The sequence below is a fragment of the Symsagittifera roscoffensis genome, chromosome 3 (genome assembly GCF_963678635.1).
Source record: "Symsagittifera roscoffensis chromosome 3, txSymRosc1.1, whole genome shotgun sequence".
Lineage (NCBI taxonomy): Eukaryota > Metazoa > Xenacoelomorpha > Acoela > Convolutidae > Symsagittifera > Symsagittifera roscoffensis.
This window is the reverse complement of record NC_087064.1, coordinates 45,861,860-45,882,962: the sequence shown is the minus strand read 5'-3', so window position 1 is coordinate 45,882,962 and position 21,103 is coordinate 45,861,860. Positions and strand designations below refer to the sequence as shown.

The 21,103-nt window shown below is 35.1% G+C and overlaps 4 protein-coding genes across 5 annotated transcripts in view; all 4 read left to right on the top strand.

Moving 5' to 3' along the window:
• Positions 1-1,502, top strand: part of LOC134842588 (uncharacterized) — a 31,874-nt gene extending 30,372 nt beyond the window's left edge. Inside the window, exon 5 of the mRNA XM_063858997.1 lies at positions 22-1,502. Coding sequence (XP_063715067.1) covers positions 22-58 — 37 coding nt within the window. The 3' untranslated portion in view covers positions 59-1,502. The remainder of the gene's footprint in view (positions 1-21) is intronic.
• A 2,888-nt stretch (positions 1,503-4,390) lies between these two features.
• LOC134842608 (large ribosomal subunit protein mL38-like) lies at positions 4,391-11,275 on the top strand. Its single transcript, XM_063859023.1, has 3 exons — positions 4,391-4,622; positions 9,162-9,325; positions 9,519-11,275. The coding sequence occupies exon 3, from the start codon at positions 9,944-9,946 to the stop codon at positions 11,249-11,251; it is 1,308 nt and encodes a 435-aa protein (XP_063715093.1). The 5' UTR covers positions 4,391-4,622; positions 9,162-9,325; positions 9,519-9,943; the 3' UTR covers positions 11,252-11,275.
• LOC134841732 (cytochrome c oxidase assembly factor 7-like) lies at positions 4,417-9,605 on the top strand. Its single transcript, XM_063857768.1, has 3 exons — positions 4,417-4,622; positions 9,162-9,303; positions 9,519-9,605. The coding sequence occupies exons 1-3, from the start codon at positions 4,417-4,419 to the stop codon at positions 9,603-9,605; spliced, it is 435 nt and encodes a 144-aa protein (XP_063713838.1).
• An 89-nt stretch (positions 11,276-11,364) lies between the features above and the next one.
• LOC134841201 (uncharacterized) lies at positions 11,365-21,048 on the top strand. Of its 2 annotated transcripts, none has more exons than XM_063857032.1 (9): positions 11,365-12,041; positions 12,308-12,505; positions 12,836-12,936; positions 14,892-15,022; positions 15,252-15,436; positions 15,637-16,220; positions 16,294-16,534; positions 18,749-19,009; positions 20,485-21,048. In XM_063857032.1, exons 1-9 carry the CDS (start codon positions 11,459-11,461, stop codon positions 20,838-20,840), a joined length of 2,640 nt encoding a protein of 879 aa, XP_063713102.1. In that variant the 5' UTR covers positions 11,365-11,458; the 3' UTR covers positions 20,841-21,048. The 2 variants fall into 2 exon arrangements, with proteins under 2 accessions (XP_063713102.1, XP_063713101.1); XM_063857031.1 differs by having other exon boundaries at positions 16,291-16,534.
• Positions 21,049-21,103: the final 55 nt, after the last annotated feature.

The window sequence follows — 21,103 nt, the reverse complement described above, 5'->3', positions numbered from 1 at the left end:
GTCTGACTTCACTGTTTTCAGGGCTTTCCCGACTCGAATACTTCAATCAGAACTATAAATTGCTCTCCATTGGAAAACTGAAGCACCGTTCTTGTCAATTTCAGAAGACGAGATGGGAATTGACACCAAGAACAATATATTAGATGAGTAACAGAAATATATTAGATCCTCACGATACCAATTATGTCACTAAAATATGGCGACAAAAAAGATATGTATCATGCCTAGCGACATAACACCCCAAAGGACCATAGATGTAATGCAGAATTGTGCAATGCGAAACTGAAAAAGTGTTCCTACCTATGAGAGAACAAGCTAGAAATCTTGGAAATGGAGTTTTTTCTCATCAAATGAAGTTTTAACAATCGAATCTTACATACTAAAATTCGAAAACAAGTGCGTGAATAGAAAGGATGTAGACATTGCATCTTAACACTCGGATGTGGAAAATAAATTTGGGCGTCAATATTGAAGTTCGAAGCGACCTACGTCCTTGTGACAAAATTCTAGTGGTTCAATTAAATTTTAAACTACCAGATCCACTTCAACACTTATTTAGCGTTTTGTAATCATTAGACGAAATTTTAAATTACAATCAACAAACAGATGCTATTAATGAAATTTTAAGACATGTGAAAACTTAAACAACTACTATATCACCAACACAGAAAGACTTAGAAGAAACACCAGCACCAATGGCAAACAACATGAAAAAACTCACATCTACACTTGTTCGACAATTTGAAAGCTATCAACCGTTTAAACAATCACCAATGATGAGCATTTTATCTTTCATTATATCGACTGGAATTCATATACTCTTCTTTGCCTTGTACCATATTTTCGCTTCTGTGAGAAGAAAGGTACCATCTTTCCTAAAATTAGAGATGGAAAAGGAATAAATCTAAATAAAGACTGTCATGTTTTATGATGACACAAAGGAAGAATCACCTCACCCGAAATCTATTTGAAAGAAACTGCTATTGTTGCTAGCAGAGTTTTTCAAAACGACTAAATGTAATAAACTTCGATGAATCTACAATTTATCACCTTGGACCTCCAAAAAGCCGTCCTCAGTCATTTATTGTAATCAAATCGTGTTGAAGCGATTTAATTGTAAACTACCAAGTCTTAAGTGTATTAGAAGCCCTTGTGTGACTCACGTGGCGAATTTATTCATTCCACCTTTCTATCGCTATCGAACTTCAGAAAGACATCACTGCTGACAACCATCACCAACAGACTTCATTTGAGATGTCTACTTTTCTTCACGCCTGGGAAGCAAAAAGAAGCAACTATAACTTAGTGAGTAACAATTTGTAAACGTATACCTGATTAAATACCACAATACCAAACATCAAAATGTAAACTAGTCTAGAATTCAATGTCTACAATTAAAATGCCATCATACCAAATATGAAAAATGTAAGTTAAAATTATACGTCATGATCGAGCTGAGATGTTAAATATTCATTTTTGTAAAATAAAAGCCGTTCAAAAGAGCTCGAAAATTTTTTACCCACCCTAGTATTGCCAGAGAGAAATATAACATCAGTCACTGGTGTTTCTATCCTTCGAGCCCGCGTTGCGTAAGCCCAAACTCGCTCAGGTTTATATCCTAAACTTTTGTTGTAGTCAGACTGAACTCGCAGCGTAAATAAATGTTTTCGAAAAATATTTTTCGTTAATATGAAAAAAATATATATATATATTCAAGTTTTTTTTTAATTTAAAGTAGAAGTGCAGCTCCGCTTCTTCGCTTGCTTGAAATATTTTGGATGAAGTTAAAAAGCATCAAATACGAGAAAAGCCCATACAATGAGTACGAAATTTTTTTGTTTGAGGACAATTCTAAATAAAAATTGTATAATTTGAGGACAAATCTAAAACAAAATTTATAATTGAATTTGAATCGCCCTTTTAAGGCGATTCGGTCGAAAAACGAGCACTTCGTGATCTTTCGTACCTATCAACAGCTGAAAAAATCTCGACAAATGAACTGATTTCTCATTCAGTTCTTTTTTGTTTGTAAATCGAAGAAGGTTACGCTCTGCGATAACAAAGGACAAATGGCTTAAGAAGTACTTTAAGTTTAGAAAGAGGAGTTATTTCCCTTTAGAATAGAAATGTACCTTTTGACTTAGTTGTTTGATTAGATATGTGGTCAGTTATATAATTAAAAATATCACTCATAGAAGATTCTTGAAATTCGAAGAGCATCAACGTGATATTTTTTTTTGTAAAAAGTGGGTTTCTATGCCTCTGTTTTTGGTGTCTCAAGGAAATCGTTCGGATGTCCGAAAAGAGATCATAATAAATCACTCTTGATTGGGATTTTAATTCTAATGAATTCAAAAATGTTTTTTTTTTGTTGAATGAATAAGTGGAAATTTTTCTTTTAAGTCTTAATTACTCAAAATTTGATGACAGTTTGAGCTAACTCTTGTTTTTAATTCCACTGCCTTTTTTTGTTATTTAACTCTTGCTGAAACTCTAATTCGAAAAATGAAAAAAAAAAAAGAAAAAATTTTTTTAAAATTGTTTTGATGGTCTGTCTACTCAGTTACTCTTATCGGGAACTAGCCTTTTTGTTCCGACCATTGAAAATGGGGAGGAACTTTATATTCGGGTAAGTTTTAGTTTTATTATTTTTTATCATATTAAAGCCCTTTCAGTCGTGATTGGAACGACATTAAAAATTTTTGAATTTTAGTGTCGAGAAAAACCGGTTTGGAATTTCTGATTTTTGGTCTAATATTGAGCTAATAAGGTGACCGTATATGCTTACAATAGCTTATTTAAGCTTAATTTCAGGCGTGAAAACCTAGTTTCATGCAAATAAAGGTAGTTTCTGAGCGCAATTTTGGGAATCAAAAATTTTTAAATTCAAAACAATTTTGCAAAAACATGTGATATAAAATTTTTTCAATTTTTTTTCGTTTTTCTAGTAATTTTTCTTCAAAAAATGTTTTCCAATAGACCTGTTGTTTTCCAATAGACCTGTTTTACTATGACTCTCAAATATGCCTAAATTCTATTTTTATAAGAATTTTCTTATCACAACATCCAGGAAAAAAACGACACCAACTTGTAAAATTTTGTTTGTATTTTTTCTAAGACTGGTCGGAACATTCTATTCTACTTGCACAGTAACCGGCTATCCTTGTTTTCATGAACAATTATGATAAGATGTTAGAATTAGTCAATTCTGTGAAGGTCTTTTTACAGGCATGTTTTGAGAATGTCGTGAATTCATTCCGAAATAGTTTAATAGTTAAAAACTCTTACGTATTATAAATTCCTTTCTGTTTTTTTTTGTGCTAAACCCAGTGATGTCCATTTAAAAAAACAATTCAAATTAATATAAATTTCTATGTGAAATACGAGTCTTAAATCGAAAAAAGTTAAATCGCGGTACGAGCGGGGTTCGAACCGACGCCAAAGTTGTTGACACTTCGAATGCGCCAATTGAAAACTCTAATATAAGTACTATGAACCCGGTTGACAGTTTATTTGAGTCCATAAATTTCACATTTCAGGATACCTCAGGAAAAGCTAACAAATTGAGTCATGCCGACGAAATGATCAATTTTAGTTGGAAATAGATTTGCCCGCAAAAACTGCTTTTATTTCTTGTCTAAAAATCACAAAAACTACCCAAAACTGGCAGAAATCATGAGAACTATACTGAATTTGATGCCATCTTCGGCCAACGCAGAACGAGCTTTTTCAAAAGCCTGATTATTAGACTTCCAAAAAATTTAAATTGCTCTAGAATATTTAAAGAGTTTCCGAAAAATTGAAATTGATGTCAACAATTTTTGTAATTTTTCTGAAAAGTTTTAATTACATTTTATTTTTTCTAAACGTACATCGCTGGCTAAACCGTTCACTCGAATTAAGGTTTCGGCTATTCTTTGTCTCAAGTTGTGTCACTTGAAGGGAAATTTTTTGTTTTCGTTCTGGTTTTTGCTGGGGGTATGCGAGTCTTGAAAGTTTTGAATTTTTTTGTAGCTCGAAGTTTATTATGCCAAATTCTTTGGCTTAATTGGCGTCTACACAAGTTTTTTTTCGGTTACCAATTCATAAATTTTAATTCAATGCTTTACTCTTAGCAATGGCCTTTCTCGACATCTTTTCCTGAAAACGAAGTTCAATCGAGACTTCATTTGAGAAACGTTTTTTCAAGGAACTTTTTTCACAATTTTTTGTTTGTCGGTTTGCATGACATGTCATGTTTGTGATGTATCGCAAGTAGTGCATAGCTTCGCTTCTGTGTCCAGATTTTTCTCGTGATTTATGATTTTCTTAACTGGAATAATTGTGATCGTGACATTCTGAGCTACTTGCGCAGCAGGCGGCTATCCTTGTTATTTAATTTTCAAGACATGAAATGATTTGAGCTTCGACACTACCATGCCAACTGGTATCTACAACACACAAGAGGACGTGAAAGCCTCATTAGAAGTCCTATTTCTCGAATACACCTACAACTGTAGCGCTGAACAAGATGCATTCGCATGTGATGGGCTAGGAGCATTCTACAATACAGTGAAGGAAGATAGGCAGACTGCCTATAAGCTGTTTGCTGAAAATTGCGACAAACGAAAGTACGGACATAGGTTGGTGGGCAGTGATTTTCGTAGCTGATTTAAACTCGCTTCATCTTTTCGCTTTATTTTGCGAAAGCTTACATGGCGTTAGGTTTCTATTGTTTTAAAAATGGAAATTAAATTTGAAAACAGTTTAGTGGCGTTTTTTGTCATTTAAAGCTGTTTAACGGCTTTTCTGGTAATTACCTAAAGGTATCAAAAAAAAGTTTTGCTATCAATTTGAAATTAAGCAATAACCATTTAAGTTGGACCATCTTCAAATGATAATTGTAATGTAAGATAGAGCGAACTAGGCTCCTCCTAGCTCACACGAGCGTCAATTTTATGGTGTAAAAAATTGTTTAAATAATTGCGTTTTTTTGTGATTTAATCAATTTTCACTGTCATAAATAATTTAAGTATATCCCTGTAATGAATGATGGAGGTTGTTGAAATCTAGGAATTTTTGCTGTTTTTGATGCATAACTTTCAGACGATTTGTTGAAAGGTTAATTTGCCTTTTCGTTCTCCTCTTTACACTTGCGAAGCTTCTTTTTTTCAACTTAAGTCGCAATTATTGGTGCGGCGTCTTTATGATGCGGCACCTTACAGCTTTTTGATAGCACGTGCTGTGACATTCGAATAGTAATAATTTAACACAGTTGATGCATTTTTAATTCACCAAATGAACCTAAAAAACTATTTGTTTCAAACAACGTGACAATAAAAAACTCGATTTCAGAAATTTTTTAACTCAATATATCTCGTAATTTTTTGAAATTCATAATCTGAAATAATGTGGTTCTATGCTTTGCGATTTGTTTCATGCAAACTTGGTGTGGATGCCTTCAGTTTTTTATATTTCAAATTATTACATGCAAAATTGAGTCTATTTGTATTTGTGCCACTTTTGCGGAATGGCATTGGCAGGTTATTAGCATATGCAGCTGCTTTTTTCGTGATTAGTGTTTGTCGGTTGTTAAGCTTCCGTGACTGAATGGATAGTGCGTGAGGCTCGTGTTCTCGTAAGTGTTTGTGAAGCGCAGCTACGCCTCTGTGTAATAATTACCCTTGCGATAAACAGGGGTATTGCAATGGGGTACTAGTTTTCCCCGTAATTAACTTTGTTCACAGGACTGTTTTGATCTCGACTCATTTACTGGATGCCTATTAGCAGCAATTTAACCGCTACAGATAAATTTTGTGTCCTATTCGAAATTGTCTCTCCTATTCAAAATTTTCTTTTTATGTTGGTTGTAATTTAACCAACTCGATTTGTTAAAAAAAAATTTTCATTTATTTTTCATTACGTTCAGCTTGATAGGTTTCGGCCTATATTATATCGGTTTTTTGGCCTCATATAAGTTTCTTACGAGCATGTGTTTTGCGGGAGAGGGGACTTGATAACTTCTTATTAGTATTAATTTTTTTCGACTTTTTTTGGCTATTTCTTTTTTTTCTGGCTGAAAAGGTTTCGGCCAATATTATAACGGCTTAGTAGCCTCAGATTGTTTCATTTGATGCGCGAATAAGTTTGTGTATGAGTATGTGTGTGTGTGTGTGTGTGTGTGTGTGTGTGTGTGGGGGGACTTATTTCATTTTTCGATCATTTTCGGCTTTAAGGGTTTCTGCTAAGGTATTTCCGTCTTTGTTGCCGCTTGATAAGTTTTTCTTTCGATGCGTATTTTCCATTCTATTGGCTGGGCACGTTTATGTTTGAAAACTAGCCTTGATATCTTTCGATAGGTTAAGTTTTTTTTTTCGAATTTTTTTATCGACTTAGCGGCTTTCTTGTTTTGTATCGCAAGTGATGCGAAGCTCAGCTTCGCCTCTGCTTCGAACATTTAAAAGGGGTTTCCAAGATAAGTTCACTTTGATCAATTTAATTTGTTTAAATGATCATTTAAATGAACTCAGTCTGGAAGATCGTCTTTAGATAAATTATGCCTGTTTTCATACGTCTCTCAGTGCGAAAAAAAATGATTTAATTAGGATTGTAGAAAAGTTGTTAATTTCATTCCGTTTCTTTAAGCAAATCTTTTTGAACAAAGTCGGAAAAGGATTTGTGAGACAGTTGAAGAGTTTTTGAGTTCTGGTAACTATTGAGAATTTTGGTGTTTTAGAGCTGATCTCTAGTTTGTTTTTGCACTTGTAAGATTGTGATGCACTTTGAAAAGTTCATCGGATGTGATTTTTTTTACTAAGAGTCACAGATTTACTTTCATTGCGATTCTGTGTTCATAGAAGTTTTAAGAGTTTGTATAAACGAAACTCTTTTACATTATTTCCAGCAATAATTATACTGATCCAAACTTGTTCTTGACGGTTAAGGCACTAGTTAATCTGTTAATGTTGAGATCAATCTTGTCAAGGTTTGCTTTTGAAGTCGACCCGTATATTAATACGTCATATTGAATAACAGGTTTAACATTGCTAAGTAAAAACTGGTTCAGTTGCTGTTCATTAAGAATCTTGCGCAATTGACAAATCATTCCAATGAATTTATTACCTTTTATCAACTACTTCATTGTGATCTTTGAGTTCCAGTTTTTCTCGTGATAAGAAAACCCAAAAAAACGGACTTTTAATCTATGTTTCTGTAGTTCATTTAATTGTAGTAGTAGTAGTTTTTTTCTTTCCGTTTTGAGAATCTGACTGTTTTGGTTTTTGTCTATCCTCAAAGTCAGTTCGCTTTCGTCCTACCATTCTTTTGATCTCGTCAATGTATTTTCATATTTTTTCAGACTTAAATTTTTTTGTAAAATTTGAAACTCTGGTGTTTTAGAGCTGATCTCTAGTTTTGTTTGCTCTTTTAAGATTATGATGCTCTGAGAACTTCATCGGTGGTGATTTTTTTTTGCTAAGAGTCATTGATGCTTACAGACTCTGATAGAACTGAAACTAGAATATCATATGCTAGTGATCTTATACCGTAATCTTAACATTTGTTCAAAATGAAGCTTGTAGTCAACGGTATCAAACGCTTTTCTTAATTCTAGACAAGACTGCTCGTATTAAGGCGATGCCCTGAATGTTTTGGTTGCCTTTTGAGGTTTATGGATCAGTAATAACATTAAAAGAAAATTAAATGTAATAAAATAAAATGAAATTTTTTTCTTCTAAAATTTGAATTCTTTTTTTTTGAAAATCATCCGCCACAGGCCATATAAAGTACGCAGTGATAGGTTTTGCTCTCAGTAAAAAATCAATTATGGAAAATAAGCTTCCTTCAAACTGTTTGGAACAATTTCTAAGATGGATTGAGTCTCCGCTTACGCGTTAATAGCGCGAAATATATCGCGCGTTAATTGCCCCAATTGACCAAAATGGCAATCTTTAAACCCCCCTAACTTTACGAAAAATCATCACAGGTAAATTATCTTTTCAAATTTAAGCTCAGGACAACAATAGCTTTTGAATGATAAAAAAATCCCGTCAAAAATGGCTAATTAAAAAGTCAAAATTTTGTCTGAAAAAAAAACCCCACCCCGAGCACAAATATTCCGTTACTTTCTTATCGAAAATCCGAACAAAAGCACACTGGGTTGCAATGTATGAGTTGTGACAATCAAATAATTGTGATTTCTTCTAATGTTCACATGAAAGCAATGAATGTAGCCTTGTCTTGAATTTAGCTTGCTGTAATCAAGTTTTAAAACCATTATTTAATCTGATTGAAAAAAAAAGTTGCTAGAAACCCCGATTTTTCTTGTTTTTCAGAAATGGTTCTTTTGCTTGGTTTGCGTCTGCCAAATGAGCCTTTACGACCATAGTTATGTTAGAGAATGACTGGATTATGGCTACTCTTGAAGTATTCTGTTTTTGGAAAAAGTTTGATATGCATGGTGCATTGTTACATCAGATTTTAACGCCTGATCACTGGCATATATCTTTGTTTCGCCTCTCTTCTCAATTGTTCTTAGTGCCATGAAATAACAGTCTTTTCTGTGATACGACCTAAAATAAGCAAAGCGTTAAAAATGAACTTCATGCTTAAAATTGAATTTCAGATTTTTTTGTAGTAAATGATTTATCAATCAGGTTCACTCATTATGATCCAATTTTCAGTGATCCAAACATCAATAACGGTGAATTTCGGGCCGTGCAGCAAAAAAGACCCCTTAAAAATGTCAATTTTAATAGATTCATAAAATTCATTAGTCTTGAAAGTTAAAAATTTTTTTATAGGAACTCAATAATTGAAAAAAATTAATAAATAACTTAATAAAACGTTATTTTCGGTTCTGTTCAAAAGAGAAGAGTTGAGATTTGCACCGCGATTATTGTGGAAAGTTTTCTCAGAGTATCGTGTTTCTCTTGCGCATCAATATTGTTATCTTCTTCAAACCTTTTAGCTGAGATTATCTTCTTAATTTCTGATTGAGTTTTGCTGGTCCTTGAAAAAAATCGAGGTCGATAATATTACAAACTGTTTTGATAGAATCTGTGGGATGGTTATTTGGTCTTATCGCTTCTGTGCGTGGAGAGTTTTGTAAGATATATAATGTGGAAATATTTCGATAAAACGGTGTATAATGAATTGACGAATAACTTAGCAGCATGTTTTAGTTGCCACAGATTATCGTTGATGCTGTCGAAACATGGATCAGACAAGCCAGCTAAAGAAGATCCAATGTCGAAAGAGCACTGGGTTTCGTGGGAGAAAAAGGGATGCGATTATGGATTCGCTACTTCCTGCTACAATTATGGAGTATATCTTACCAAACAAAATGGTAAAGTCTTTTTTGATAGTCTTTTGTGATAAGAAATAGTTTAACCTTAAATTCGATCATTTCTTTTACAATAGGCTGGTCATTACCTCATTCAATAAACGCTTTAAAATTGTTTTTGAAAATGAATGATTTTCGTTTTGCAAATATGTTCATCTAGAAACGCTCGTTGAAGCGGTTTTGTTTTGTTTTTCAGGCGGCGTTATACCAAAAAGTGCACTCGAAGGCTTCCTCTTTGCGTGCCGCTCTAGGAAAGGGTTCCAGGGTTGTGACCGAGCACTGACTTACATGCTCGTGAATAACGACTGGTCGAAAGATGCTCTAGATTTAGCTAAAATTGGATGCCAGGCGAACTTGTTGATTTCTTGTGACATAGGTCGCCAAATGTATATGAGAGGAATTGGAGGCGTGGAGCAAAATAAACAGAAATCTAGATTTTTCGAGAAAAGAGCAAATTATATTCGCTCAGTTGAAAGTACTGTATTATCTTAATGAATTTCTCCTATTGTATTAGCAATCATTTTCAATTATGCTAGCGAAATGATTTTATTGAGGGCTCATGGTTCATTTGGACGTTAGTTTTACTGTTTTAGATGTGATGAATTGATTATCATTAATAAAATGGATTTGAGCCGAAAGAAATTGCTTAACTGTATTTTATATCGTGCTCTGCCTGTGACCTCCAGCCGAAGTTTCTACTTAGCAGAGAAGTTCCAGCCCAAACCAAAAAAGCGGGTTCTGTCATACGAAGACATGAAAGTTCACCCAGCCGACAGGATCAACAGGCCTAACGAACTGGAAAATGTATCGAAGTCGGGAGTTCCCTTGAATATTGGCTTTAACGTCAAACCTAAAAAATTTGAAATGCCGAAAAGAACGGAGCAGCAAGTAGCATGGTTTGAGGAAAACTCACGTCTCGGGACATTGACTGTAAGTACTCAAGAAGCTTTTAAAGAGTTCGTTGCTCTCGAAAGCCATACTCAAATCAAGTCTTTGATACACGATTATGGAGTGTTTGATGATCTTTTCCAAGGAGCCGACTTCAATAACGTTTTTCCATTAGAGACAAAATTTATAGACGATATACGAGTATTCTATGGAAATATTCTGACGCCAACCCAAACTAGTGAAAAGCCGAGAGTTAGACTGGATTGTAGCGGAACCGAACCTAAAGAGTTTTTTTGGACTCTAATTATGGCTTGCCCGGATGGCAGTCTAGTTGACGCCGAGGCTGAAAACATTCACTGGGCTGTTTCTAATATCAAGTCTAACCAAAATTCAAAAGATGGGGAGGAATTAGTTCCGTATTTGCCGCCTATACCATACAGAGGCACGGGGTTTCATAGATATGTTATGCTTGCGTTTCATCATAAAGAAAGAGTTCATTTCGATGGTGATTTTTTTAAATTCAAAAGTGATTGTCCTTTGGAACGTAGAACTTTTTCGACTTTGAAGTTCTGTCAAAAATTTGAAGAGGTTATGACGCCGATGTCTTTGTCATTCTTCCAAGCTCAGTGGGATGGAAGTGTAACTGAGACGTTTCATTCTACTCTGCGCTTAAGGGAACCGGGTTTCGAATGGGACAGTCCACCAGCTTATGTTGCACCCTATGAAAAGTTTCCAAGAAATGCAGACATCTCATACTTTGAACAGTACCACCCTGATTTGTATACTAGACATGATAAAGATACTTATATCGACAAAAAATGGGATCAAATTTGGAACACGGTAGAGTATAGCAAGCATATAGCGTTGCATGAAGATGAAATAGACCCCGAGAGAAGAGCTATAGTTTGGAGGCAAGATTACAGCGAGCTGTTCTTGACAGAAGAAGAAGCATATAGCAATGAAATTACAAAAATTCTGAAGGAGTATAAATATTTTGAGGACAGACCGAAGAAAAAACCGAAATTTGGATACTTGGTGTAAGATTAATTAGAAGTCTGTGGAAAAGATTTTTTAATAGATCCTTATTCGCCGCATAATTTTTTGTGAAGTGTTTTGTTTGTGTTGACGTTTCTCATTCGTTTCATTTTTAGATCTAATGAATACAGTAAAAAGGAAAACTTTATTGCCATTCAAAATGTTTTCTTATCTTTATTATTGTGACACATTTTTAACGTAAACCGCGCTACCATGGGCAGAATTAGAGGAAATATTACAATGAGTGCTTTTCAAGAATGCACCGAAAATGAAGATTCGTCAGACAATGACAACTTTAATATTCCTACTGCAAATCTGCAAGAAAACAGAACTTCATCATCTCTAAGGCACAGAAATAATTCCACAGCAAATCCTCAGTTCAAGTTCAGAAGGCGTGTAGATAGTAAAAATGCCAGCAAAGAATCTCTAAAAGCAAGTCGAGAATCTCTAATGGACATCGACAGTCCAACGATTAGTAAACAGACACAAACTTATTCGAAGAAAAATAGCTTCAGAATCAATTCATTGTCAAACTACTTAAACTGGAGGTTGATTGACACATGCTTGAAGTATCAGCTCGTATCGCAGAAGGATTCAGATCTGCTGCATATGACTTTGAAAAAGGCTTACATCAAAACGAGGTGTCCGAGTGTTTTTGCAGTGCGAGAGTTGAAGATATGCTTCATGTTGGTGTTATCCTCACTGGCGTTTTCGTGTGTTGGCTATTTTGTATTCGGCGAATCATTTTTCACGATTGATGAAGTAAGGATGACAGCTACCAGATCAAGATTAAAAGGTTCTTGTTTTTTATAGCTAGTGTTTTTAGAGATTTTAGAAAGCAAACAAGCATAGTCTTCGAAAACAGTACAAAACATAGAAAACAGTACAAAGTCTTCAAGCGTTTTAAAAGCTTAACTATGCTCTCATAATTAGTGTTATGATACGTGAAAAAGATTGTTAAGATGTTTTTTGAAACCATAGTGTAATAAAAATTGAAGACGAAGTTGTGTATCATTCATTATCGGGCCATGGGCTAATGTGTCTTCTTTTTGAATGATTCAGGTTGGCAAGCCTCCTCTCAGACAGTTTCCTTTCTCTCCCTCCTGCCTGAAGAGTATCACACTCCACTGCAGCTGTCCTTGATTGGTCTCAGTGTTCTCCTGGCCGCCTGCACTGTCCTCTACCTCCTCATGCTCATCTTCAAGTTCTTCTATTACCTTAGACTCTCATACTTAGTCTCAACTCTCATCGCATCATTAGGTCAGTTGTTAGATCCTTAAATGCATATTGATATGCACACCTTTCTGGTCTTGGTCAATCGCCTGATTTTTTCAGGTTCAATTCTGTTTAGGCACCTTTTTTTGACATTTTTGTTAAATATTTTGCCATGCTGTTTGCGATTGCGACGTTGCATTTGTGTCAGTATGTCTGGCAGGCGAATATTCGACAATGTTATCACGTAAGGGTAATAGTAGAAAGAGATTTTCTTCAACCGACTAAGATTTTATTAATGAGATACATGCGCAACGCCATTTTTTAGGCACACTTCATGTGAGTTGTTTCATTGCTATTTCATCGTTGCTGTTTCAGAGCACTCTAAGCTGTGCATTAAAAATGCAGTGCAATATCTGTCTGACTTCTCAAATGTCAACTCCGGATTCAATTTCTCTCACAGAGGACTCGCCAGTCAGGTTAGATATTAATAACATTGAAATTTCATGAAAATGTTTTAAATATTTTTTTAACATTGACATTTTTTAACATCGACAATTCTTTTAAATAAGTTATAATTTTTGAATGCAATTTCACTATTTGGACGAGTAGAATTTTTTTGAGCAATTTGGAGCTATTCTTCAAAATTGTTCTCGAAACCCCTTTGTTCAATAGCTAAGTTCAATAGAAAGGCTCGCCACAATAAAACAAGGATAGCTGGTTACTGCGCAAGTAGCGTAGAATGTTCCGACAATTGTCTTAAAAAATACAAGAAAAAAGTTTTTTTTTTCAAATTACTGTTGTTTTTTTTTGGCGTGGTGTGATAAAAGGAGCTGAATGAAAAACTACAGGTTAGGTATATTGGATTTTCATAGTAGAACGAGCAAATTGAAAAATTCATTTTGAATAAAAACTACTAGAAAAACAAAAAAAATTTTGAACGTTCTAATTTTTTGATTCCAAAATGGCGCTAAAATACTCAAAAACTTGATGTGATGGTTACATGAGTATAACTAGCTAGTTACGTTTTTACCTTTTACTACCTTTTTACGTTTTTACATTTTATTAAGAACCTTTTTCTAACCTAACTTGTAAAAATACGTTTTCATTAAAAGTGCTCACTTACTTTAGCATTGGAAATTGTATAGCATCTGTTCTCTCCTTTATTTGTGGCTAGTGTTTAGTCTTTTATCTCTTATTGAGCTTCCGTGGTTGAGTGGTTAGAGTGTATGACTCATTATCTCACGGTCGCAGATTGGAATATCAGCCGTAGCTGCATTTTTGCTAATTCGAGGCTTATTTATTCTTTTCTTATTGCTTTTTATAAAGTTGCTTTTTGTCGTGTTCTCGCTAGTGTTGGCAAAGCGAAGCTTCGCCTATGTGTAAATAAAGCTATTGGAAGCTTTTAAGCCATTAAAATCAGCTATATTTGCTCGCTTTGTTCGGTCGAATTAAGACGAAAAACCGAAAATTTCAAACCGATTTTTCTCGAGACTCGGAAATTCTCAACGCCCGAATCACGATTGAAAGGGATTTAATTTGATATATCACTCAACCCAGTCCGATAATTATTAGTGTTACCTGGTTTTGCGTGGAAAAAATAACTAAAACACACCCGAATACAAAGTGCCTATCCGTTTTCAATGGTCGGAAGAAAAAATCTAAACATGCGATCCCAAGCTGGAAGTTTGCTTATTCAGATTGGAATTGAAGTCCCCTCGGTTCAACTTGAATAGTTTTTCAATATGATGGTTTTTAAATTAAAGTTTTTTATTACAATTTTTCGTTGCTCAGCTTTCTGATTGAAATTAATTGAAGTTGCTAATTTAAAATCAAATTGCTCATTTAAAGCAGTCGGACATCACAGAATCATCATTTATTTTCATGGACACAAATAGTGAAACTTTGTTGGGTCTCAACCACAAAAATTTTCTAATAATAGTTGAAGCTTTTTCAAAAACATTGAAAATTTGTAATCAATTAACAATGAGTAACCACAATCCATGCATATTCTAACAAACCTTTAAATCTGTTGCATCGTTTCCATTTTCACACGTTTCCTTTTCCTAACAAGTTTGCTCATAGATTGTCGGCTTTGCTATCATTTTGCACCCATGCTAATTTAGCACTGGAAATTGTCCTACCTGTTATGATTTTTTCAAGTCAATTGCAAGTCGAAACTAGTTTTTTCTAGAAGTATGAGCTTCTGTTGGCCAGTGTGCCATACTATGGTTGTTGCATCGCAAGTATTGCGAAGCTCAGCTTCGCCTATGTGTTCAATTTTATAGCATCAAATATTGTGGTCTTAACATTCTGTGTTACATTCACAACTACCGGCTATCAATGTTCTCATTTGAATTAGTAACATTTATATTTGCCTGTGTTGACTTTGGTTACGACAATATCGGTTCTTATATTCCAAAGTTATTGGTAGGTCAAAATCGGAGCCATAGAAGCCAATGTGCCCCTGTTCCGCAGTCTCACCGAGGTGCTCATCATGGACATCCTCGCTTGTCAGGACTCCTGTTCTCAACTGCCTAGAGAGTGTGTACAACTCATTGACGTGTGCGTTGTGTAGATTAGTTCTCTCTTGCTTATTACAATACATTCGAGAACCAGGTTCTTTTTATTATCTAGTGGTCTTTTACTTGTTTGTGCCAGAACTTGCGGACCATTCACGGCCACAATTGGTTTTTGGATAAAATGTAACATTCAATCGATTGTACTTCATTGGTAACTGAAATGTATCTCATCTTTGCTGCCACTTTAAATAAAAGATGGTGACCTATTCTAGCCATCTGTGTGAATCAGTGGACGTTGAAAAAGTCATCACGACGCTCCAGGACAATCCGGATGGCAGCGATGGGACTGGCAATGACCACTGTTCTAAGCTGGAAACCATTGTGCAATTACACTATGAACTGGTCACGGAGTTCTACCTCAGTATCGTACTGAGTCTAGCTCACTCTTTCTTCTCGGGTCAGTTGTACCGAGACATTCAATCATATTTATTAGAGAGGAGACTTATTCTGAGGAAATGTAGCCATTGTTTTCTTGAATCTGAAAAATTTCAAATGGTCGAAATAATGAACGCATTAATCACGATGTTTTAGTTTAGACCGAAAAACGGTTAAATGTAGATTTTTGATTTTGAAGCATGTGATAACCTATCTTTGCAGGAAATGATAACGTGACCAGCGATCTCTTCTCAGTTTTCAAGTCCTTTATTGTCAACTACGACTTGTCCATTGCCCAGAATCTAGAAAAGGAACTGGACCTTGTCCAAGATCTTTTCCTAGGTCTGGACTTTGAGGATGAAGAAGTCAGCGTCGACAGCCTAAGTGGTCGGCGAAAACAGTCTATGTCAAGTGAGTCCTTTGAGAGATCTAATTGGAAATCGGTGCTGACTAGCTTCAACATCCACTTGAAAGAAATAGCAAAACTGGCTTCGGAGTTCAAACGTCAAAGCGAAACAGATGAACGAAGTTTGGAGATTGTTACTCAGAGGTTAATAGCGGCTATCTCTTGTGTGGAGAATCTGCAGCTTCTTCAGCGAAAGAAGAAAAAACAAGTTGAAAATGAGATGGAGTTGAACGGAATAAGCGCAGAAGGCGTTACGGGCGGTGAGTCTAGAAGTGAAGATGTCACAACGATGGAGCGACAGTATGTAGCTAATCTGAAGTGTGACCAGTTTTCCTCATCAAGGGAGACGACGGAAGATGATGTGTTCCTAGGAAAGGACGCCTTAAATGAGTTCAACCAGGTAAATGGTCTTGTAAAAAAATGAGATCATAAATTGAAGCGATTTTGGATTTTATATTTCAATGGTTCAGCAGATGTCTTCTCTGGGTCACGGTGACAACTATGGGCGCGTGACCTTCCACCCTGAAGAGGATCAAGTCACTCTACAGAAGAGACTGATGAGGTCGCAGAGGGAGATCATGAGTGAGTTGAGTTCTGTGATGAGTCACAGGGTTGGTGAGCAGAAGATGAGGGAGAATGAAGCCATAGAGAGGAAGTATGGATCGGAAGCTGTCCATGACATGGGCTGGGATGTAACTGCAGCTGCCTTCAGAGGTAGTTTTTCAACAAGTATTTGGTGATATATAAGTAACGGGTAATTTCGGTTTTGGTGTATTAACACAACGGTATCCACTTTTTTTCCAACACAAGTTGCAAATAATTGTGCTCATAAAAGTGGAACTTACATTTTTATATATATTTTACTTTTGCCACATAATATATATTTTAATGCGGGCTTCACTATCTCGCCATGTTTACGCTTTTTGAACGTATTAATTTTGCATGTTTATCGAAAGAAGTTTTGCACGTTTAAGCTATATCGTACATTGCAATGGTTAAGAATTTTTTTTTCGATTTTCCAGTTTGATGTCAAGGATTATTTTATCAATTTTGAAATAAGCAAATTTGAAATTGAAAAATTTCATAAAACTTTGTATTCTCAACCCTGTAGTTGGGTACTGTCACGGTACTCTCAGGGATTGCGAATCTTGTCTCTAAATCTCACTTCTCAAATCCTTGCAGTTTTCGAGATATGACGTTTTATATATATATTTTTTCAATACTTAGATTTAAAAATATTCAAAAATTTCGAAAATCTCTGTCGTGTAGTTGAAAACTCTGAGGGTATGCTCAGGGGTTGCAAATCTTGCCTCCGAATATGGCTGCTCAAATTCTTATATTTTTCGAGATATGACGTTTTTTTCTAATTTTTTTCAAAAATTTTCAAAAAACTTAGATTTAAAAATATTCAAAAATTTTCAAGATCTCGATCGTGTATTTGGAAACTTGAGTTACACGCTAGTCAAAAATTAATCCAGAAATTCAAAGAGCTATTTGTTTAGAAATTCGACTTTTTTACAAGAAAGTCAAAGTTTTTTTCTGTTTACTTGCATTCATTACTCTTTTCCAACTGTCAGTTGGCTATATTTTTTTGTAGAAAAAGATTTATGGCCTTAAAGAGTGTTGACAGTTTGAACACTTTTTGAAATTTTTTCCTTTTCTCGAAAACGACCTTACCGAATATGAGGTTGAGGGTTTCATCGAAAAACAGCCGTTGTGAATTTTCTCTGCACAATTGGTGTCAAAAACAATTTTAAAAAAGCTATCGCCTTGGATGAAAAAGTTGAACTTGAAAAATTTTGAAATTTGGCTGGTTTCTCGGAAACGTTTTGACTTTTCTCGAAAACTTGTCTCAGTGTTATTTATATCAAACTACTGGTTACGCTTGCGATAAGCAAGCGTTATCAAACTGAATATCGAGTTTTTTTTCGGGTTAACAACTTGCTTAACAAAATCACTTGAATAGCTAGACTTCATTCACGTGCAAATTCCACTGGTCTACTGTTACTACTGGCAGTTCTTTTAAGAAGTAATGTTTTAAGTTTTGAAGACAAAATATTGAATTTCAAAAGAGTTTTCGGACTAATGTTAGTCTGATTATGTTTTGTCGGCTTAGTTGCCCCATGACGGAATTTTCATGTTTAACAAAATTTTACAGAAAAACATAAGATAGCTTGGCTAATATCTAAATCAAACCCTACTAGCTTTTCAGGCACATATGATGTTTGACAAAAATACTACGCCTGAGGTGGTAAAGATCCTGTGTTCGAACCAGGCCAGAACTTTTTTTATTCAAAAGTATTCTGTTTCGAAAAATTGTCGGTCTGTTGTGTCTGCTTATGTTTAATTGGCTTAGTTACCTTGTAACGGATTTTTGCTGGACTGTAAGTAATTTTTTTGTAACTGAAAGAGTTTTGATTTGTTACTGTAACTTGTAAGCTTACTAAGTTTGTAATTTTTTTCGTTTTTTTCGCTGGTTGTTTGGCTTCAGTTGTTTCTGAATATGTTTTATGCAGTAAGTGACTTATCTAAGCGTTGTTTTATTGGAAAAATTGATTTTTTACGCTTTTGTGTGTTTCCGGAGGGGGGAGCGTAAAAATTTAGATCTTCGGAACTGTCAAAAGTTTTTCAATTGAAAACAGTTTTGCTCAACGGGAGTCTAACCAACTTTTGCCGGCTTTGTTGCCGATCAATTTTTGTGTCTGATTACTTATTAAACCCCAGTTATTGTGTTTGCAATTTGAACATCATTCAAAACAAGTTTCTGAAAATTCGTTTGTAGGTATGGTTTTTCAAGTGTTCGAATTGTGTTCCGACTTAGTGACTTTTGTTTCATTTTCTGTATGCTAGCTTGCAATGCTATGTGTGTGGTATCGCAAGTGGTGCGAAGCTCTGATCCACTCAACCTTCAATGATATTTTACTTCAGTGACTGCTGAAGAACCCTGTTTCAACATGTCCACCCTGGAAGCTTCATATCGTCTGCCTTCGAAGAACGATCTAAGCAAACTGTCAAACAGGTCAGGAAAATTGTGTCAACACAATGAGAATCCGGGACCATCGGGTGACGGAGAAACTAAAGTTGGCGAGTCACCTAGTCAGAAGAGGGGTAACGGACATTTTATTGGAGCGAGATTACTGCAGGAGGCTATGTCAGAAGAAGACGTGGACTTGGAAATTACAGAAACCGGTGAATATCATATTGTATAGGCTAACCCATTTTCGATCGCAGTTACCATTGAATGAACATTTTATTTGTTTTTAAGAGCACCGGTTCTAGTATAGAATTATTTATGGCGCTAGCACAGTGCCGGACATAGCGTGGCTGAAAAACCCCCGGATCTCAATTTAATCCAGACCTTGTTTGGACAAATAAGTAGCTCAAATGGTTTATTGGGCGTACTCGCAAATTGGGCCTAGTCGCGGCCTGTCTCAAGATCTTTTTATTTTTTGTTTCGAACTTTTTTAGCCCTCGTTTTGCTTGTTTTTGCGAATATAACGTGATTTAAGTTCAGTAGAGTTATATTTTCAAAAAGCAGTTAATACTGCCGAGCTCCAAAAGAATAGGACAAACGGTTTTGATAATCTTACCTGCGTTTCATATGAATTGAATTGAACGAGGAAGAAGCCGATAGAGTTAGAGTTAATTCAGTTCATTCAACACAAATCGAGACAAACATGAAAATTTAATAGGTGTAGTCTATTTTTTCAAATTAGCGGCTTTTCACTACTTTGCTGCCGACAGTTTGCCTGCTCTATTTGTTATATAGCGAGTTGTGCTTCGCTTCGATTTTGTGTTAATGTAGAACAGAATTTTTTCCTGGAGCAGAATCTGATTTTACATGATGAAAAGTTAACGTCCATTTTTGGATGACAAAGGTCTGGGATTGGTTCTGGCTGGGTCACATGCGACTTCAGAAAAATTCAATTTTGGGTGTCGTTTATTTGTTCCTTTTTAAGAGTAATGAACGCAGTGAAGACTCTTATATAGGTCTTGCTGATTTTTTTGGGAAAAATTTTCAAAGTCTCTAATAACTATAGATGTGCATTCATTCATATTGATGCATTTATGAATGCACCTAGGTATATATGCACTTTTTCAGTTGCAATTGAAATTCATCTGCTGAAAGTGACGTAACTAGCAGTCGTAGTAATACGAACGTGTAAATGGCGTAAACAACGTGAACAATTTCTAGTTTTGAAAGTTGAATTTAATTTTTAGATTTCAAGCGGGATAAAAAGTTTACCTGTTGTTCCAATTTTCTGACGTTGGGTTCATGTTATCAAAAAAGTGGAAATCATAAATTGTTCTAGAAATTCAAAGAGCTGAAAGGGCATCTATTTTTTTCTTTTAAATTCGATTTTAGATTTTTCCAAGAAAGTCAGTGTGTTTTTTTCATGTTTACTTTCGTTCATTACTGTTTTCCAATCTTCGATTGGCTATGTTTGAACTTGTCTGTTGACGTTCTTGACTGGAAGTTTGACAGTTTCAGTGTTAACTTGAAACTCGTAAGGCTTCCTAAACTGAGTTTGGAGATGATTTAGGCCAACGGGTCCTTGTGACCTGTTATCTATTTCAAATTCTACAACCAGCCTTTCAAAATTTCAAATAGTCTTGTAAAACGGTATATTCGTTTGCTGTTCTGAATTTTGGAGATCGTTTAGAGAGAAGTCCTAATTTGGAGAACTTAAATTCAGACGTGGATCTCAAAAGCGACAACTTTAATTCTCAAGCACAGACGTTTTCCTCTTTCTCTCCAACGAACACACAGACGTACGACGGCACATCGCTAGGCGACGACGTCATCGGAGACGAAGATGATGAAGAGTACGAAGTGGACAACACGCAGAAAGAATTAATGAAAAAAATTATGAGTCATCACTTACCTCTGAATTTAAACGAGATTTCAATATCGAACTCGAACACGACTGAAGAGACTTTTGGTAGCTCTTCTTCAAGTAGTTCAGAAGCGGAGATGGAAAATACTTTTTCATCAGAAGAAACTTCAACAAATTGGTAAAAACCAATTTGAATAAAAACAATAAACATATTTCCATTTGTAGTATCAGCACAACAATTTTTCCATTACTAAAAAGGTGGCTTGATTTAGCTTTCATCTTAGTTCCGAATGAACTGATCAAAATGGTCGACTTTGATAATTTTGCATGATTTATAGATTTTGTTTAGATTTGATCTTATATTGTGAAGTTTTGATCAATAGGGTTTCAATTTATAAATAGTTTCATTGTAGAAAATTAATTAATGAATAATAATATTTGTCAA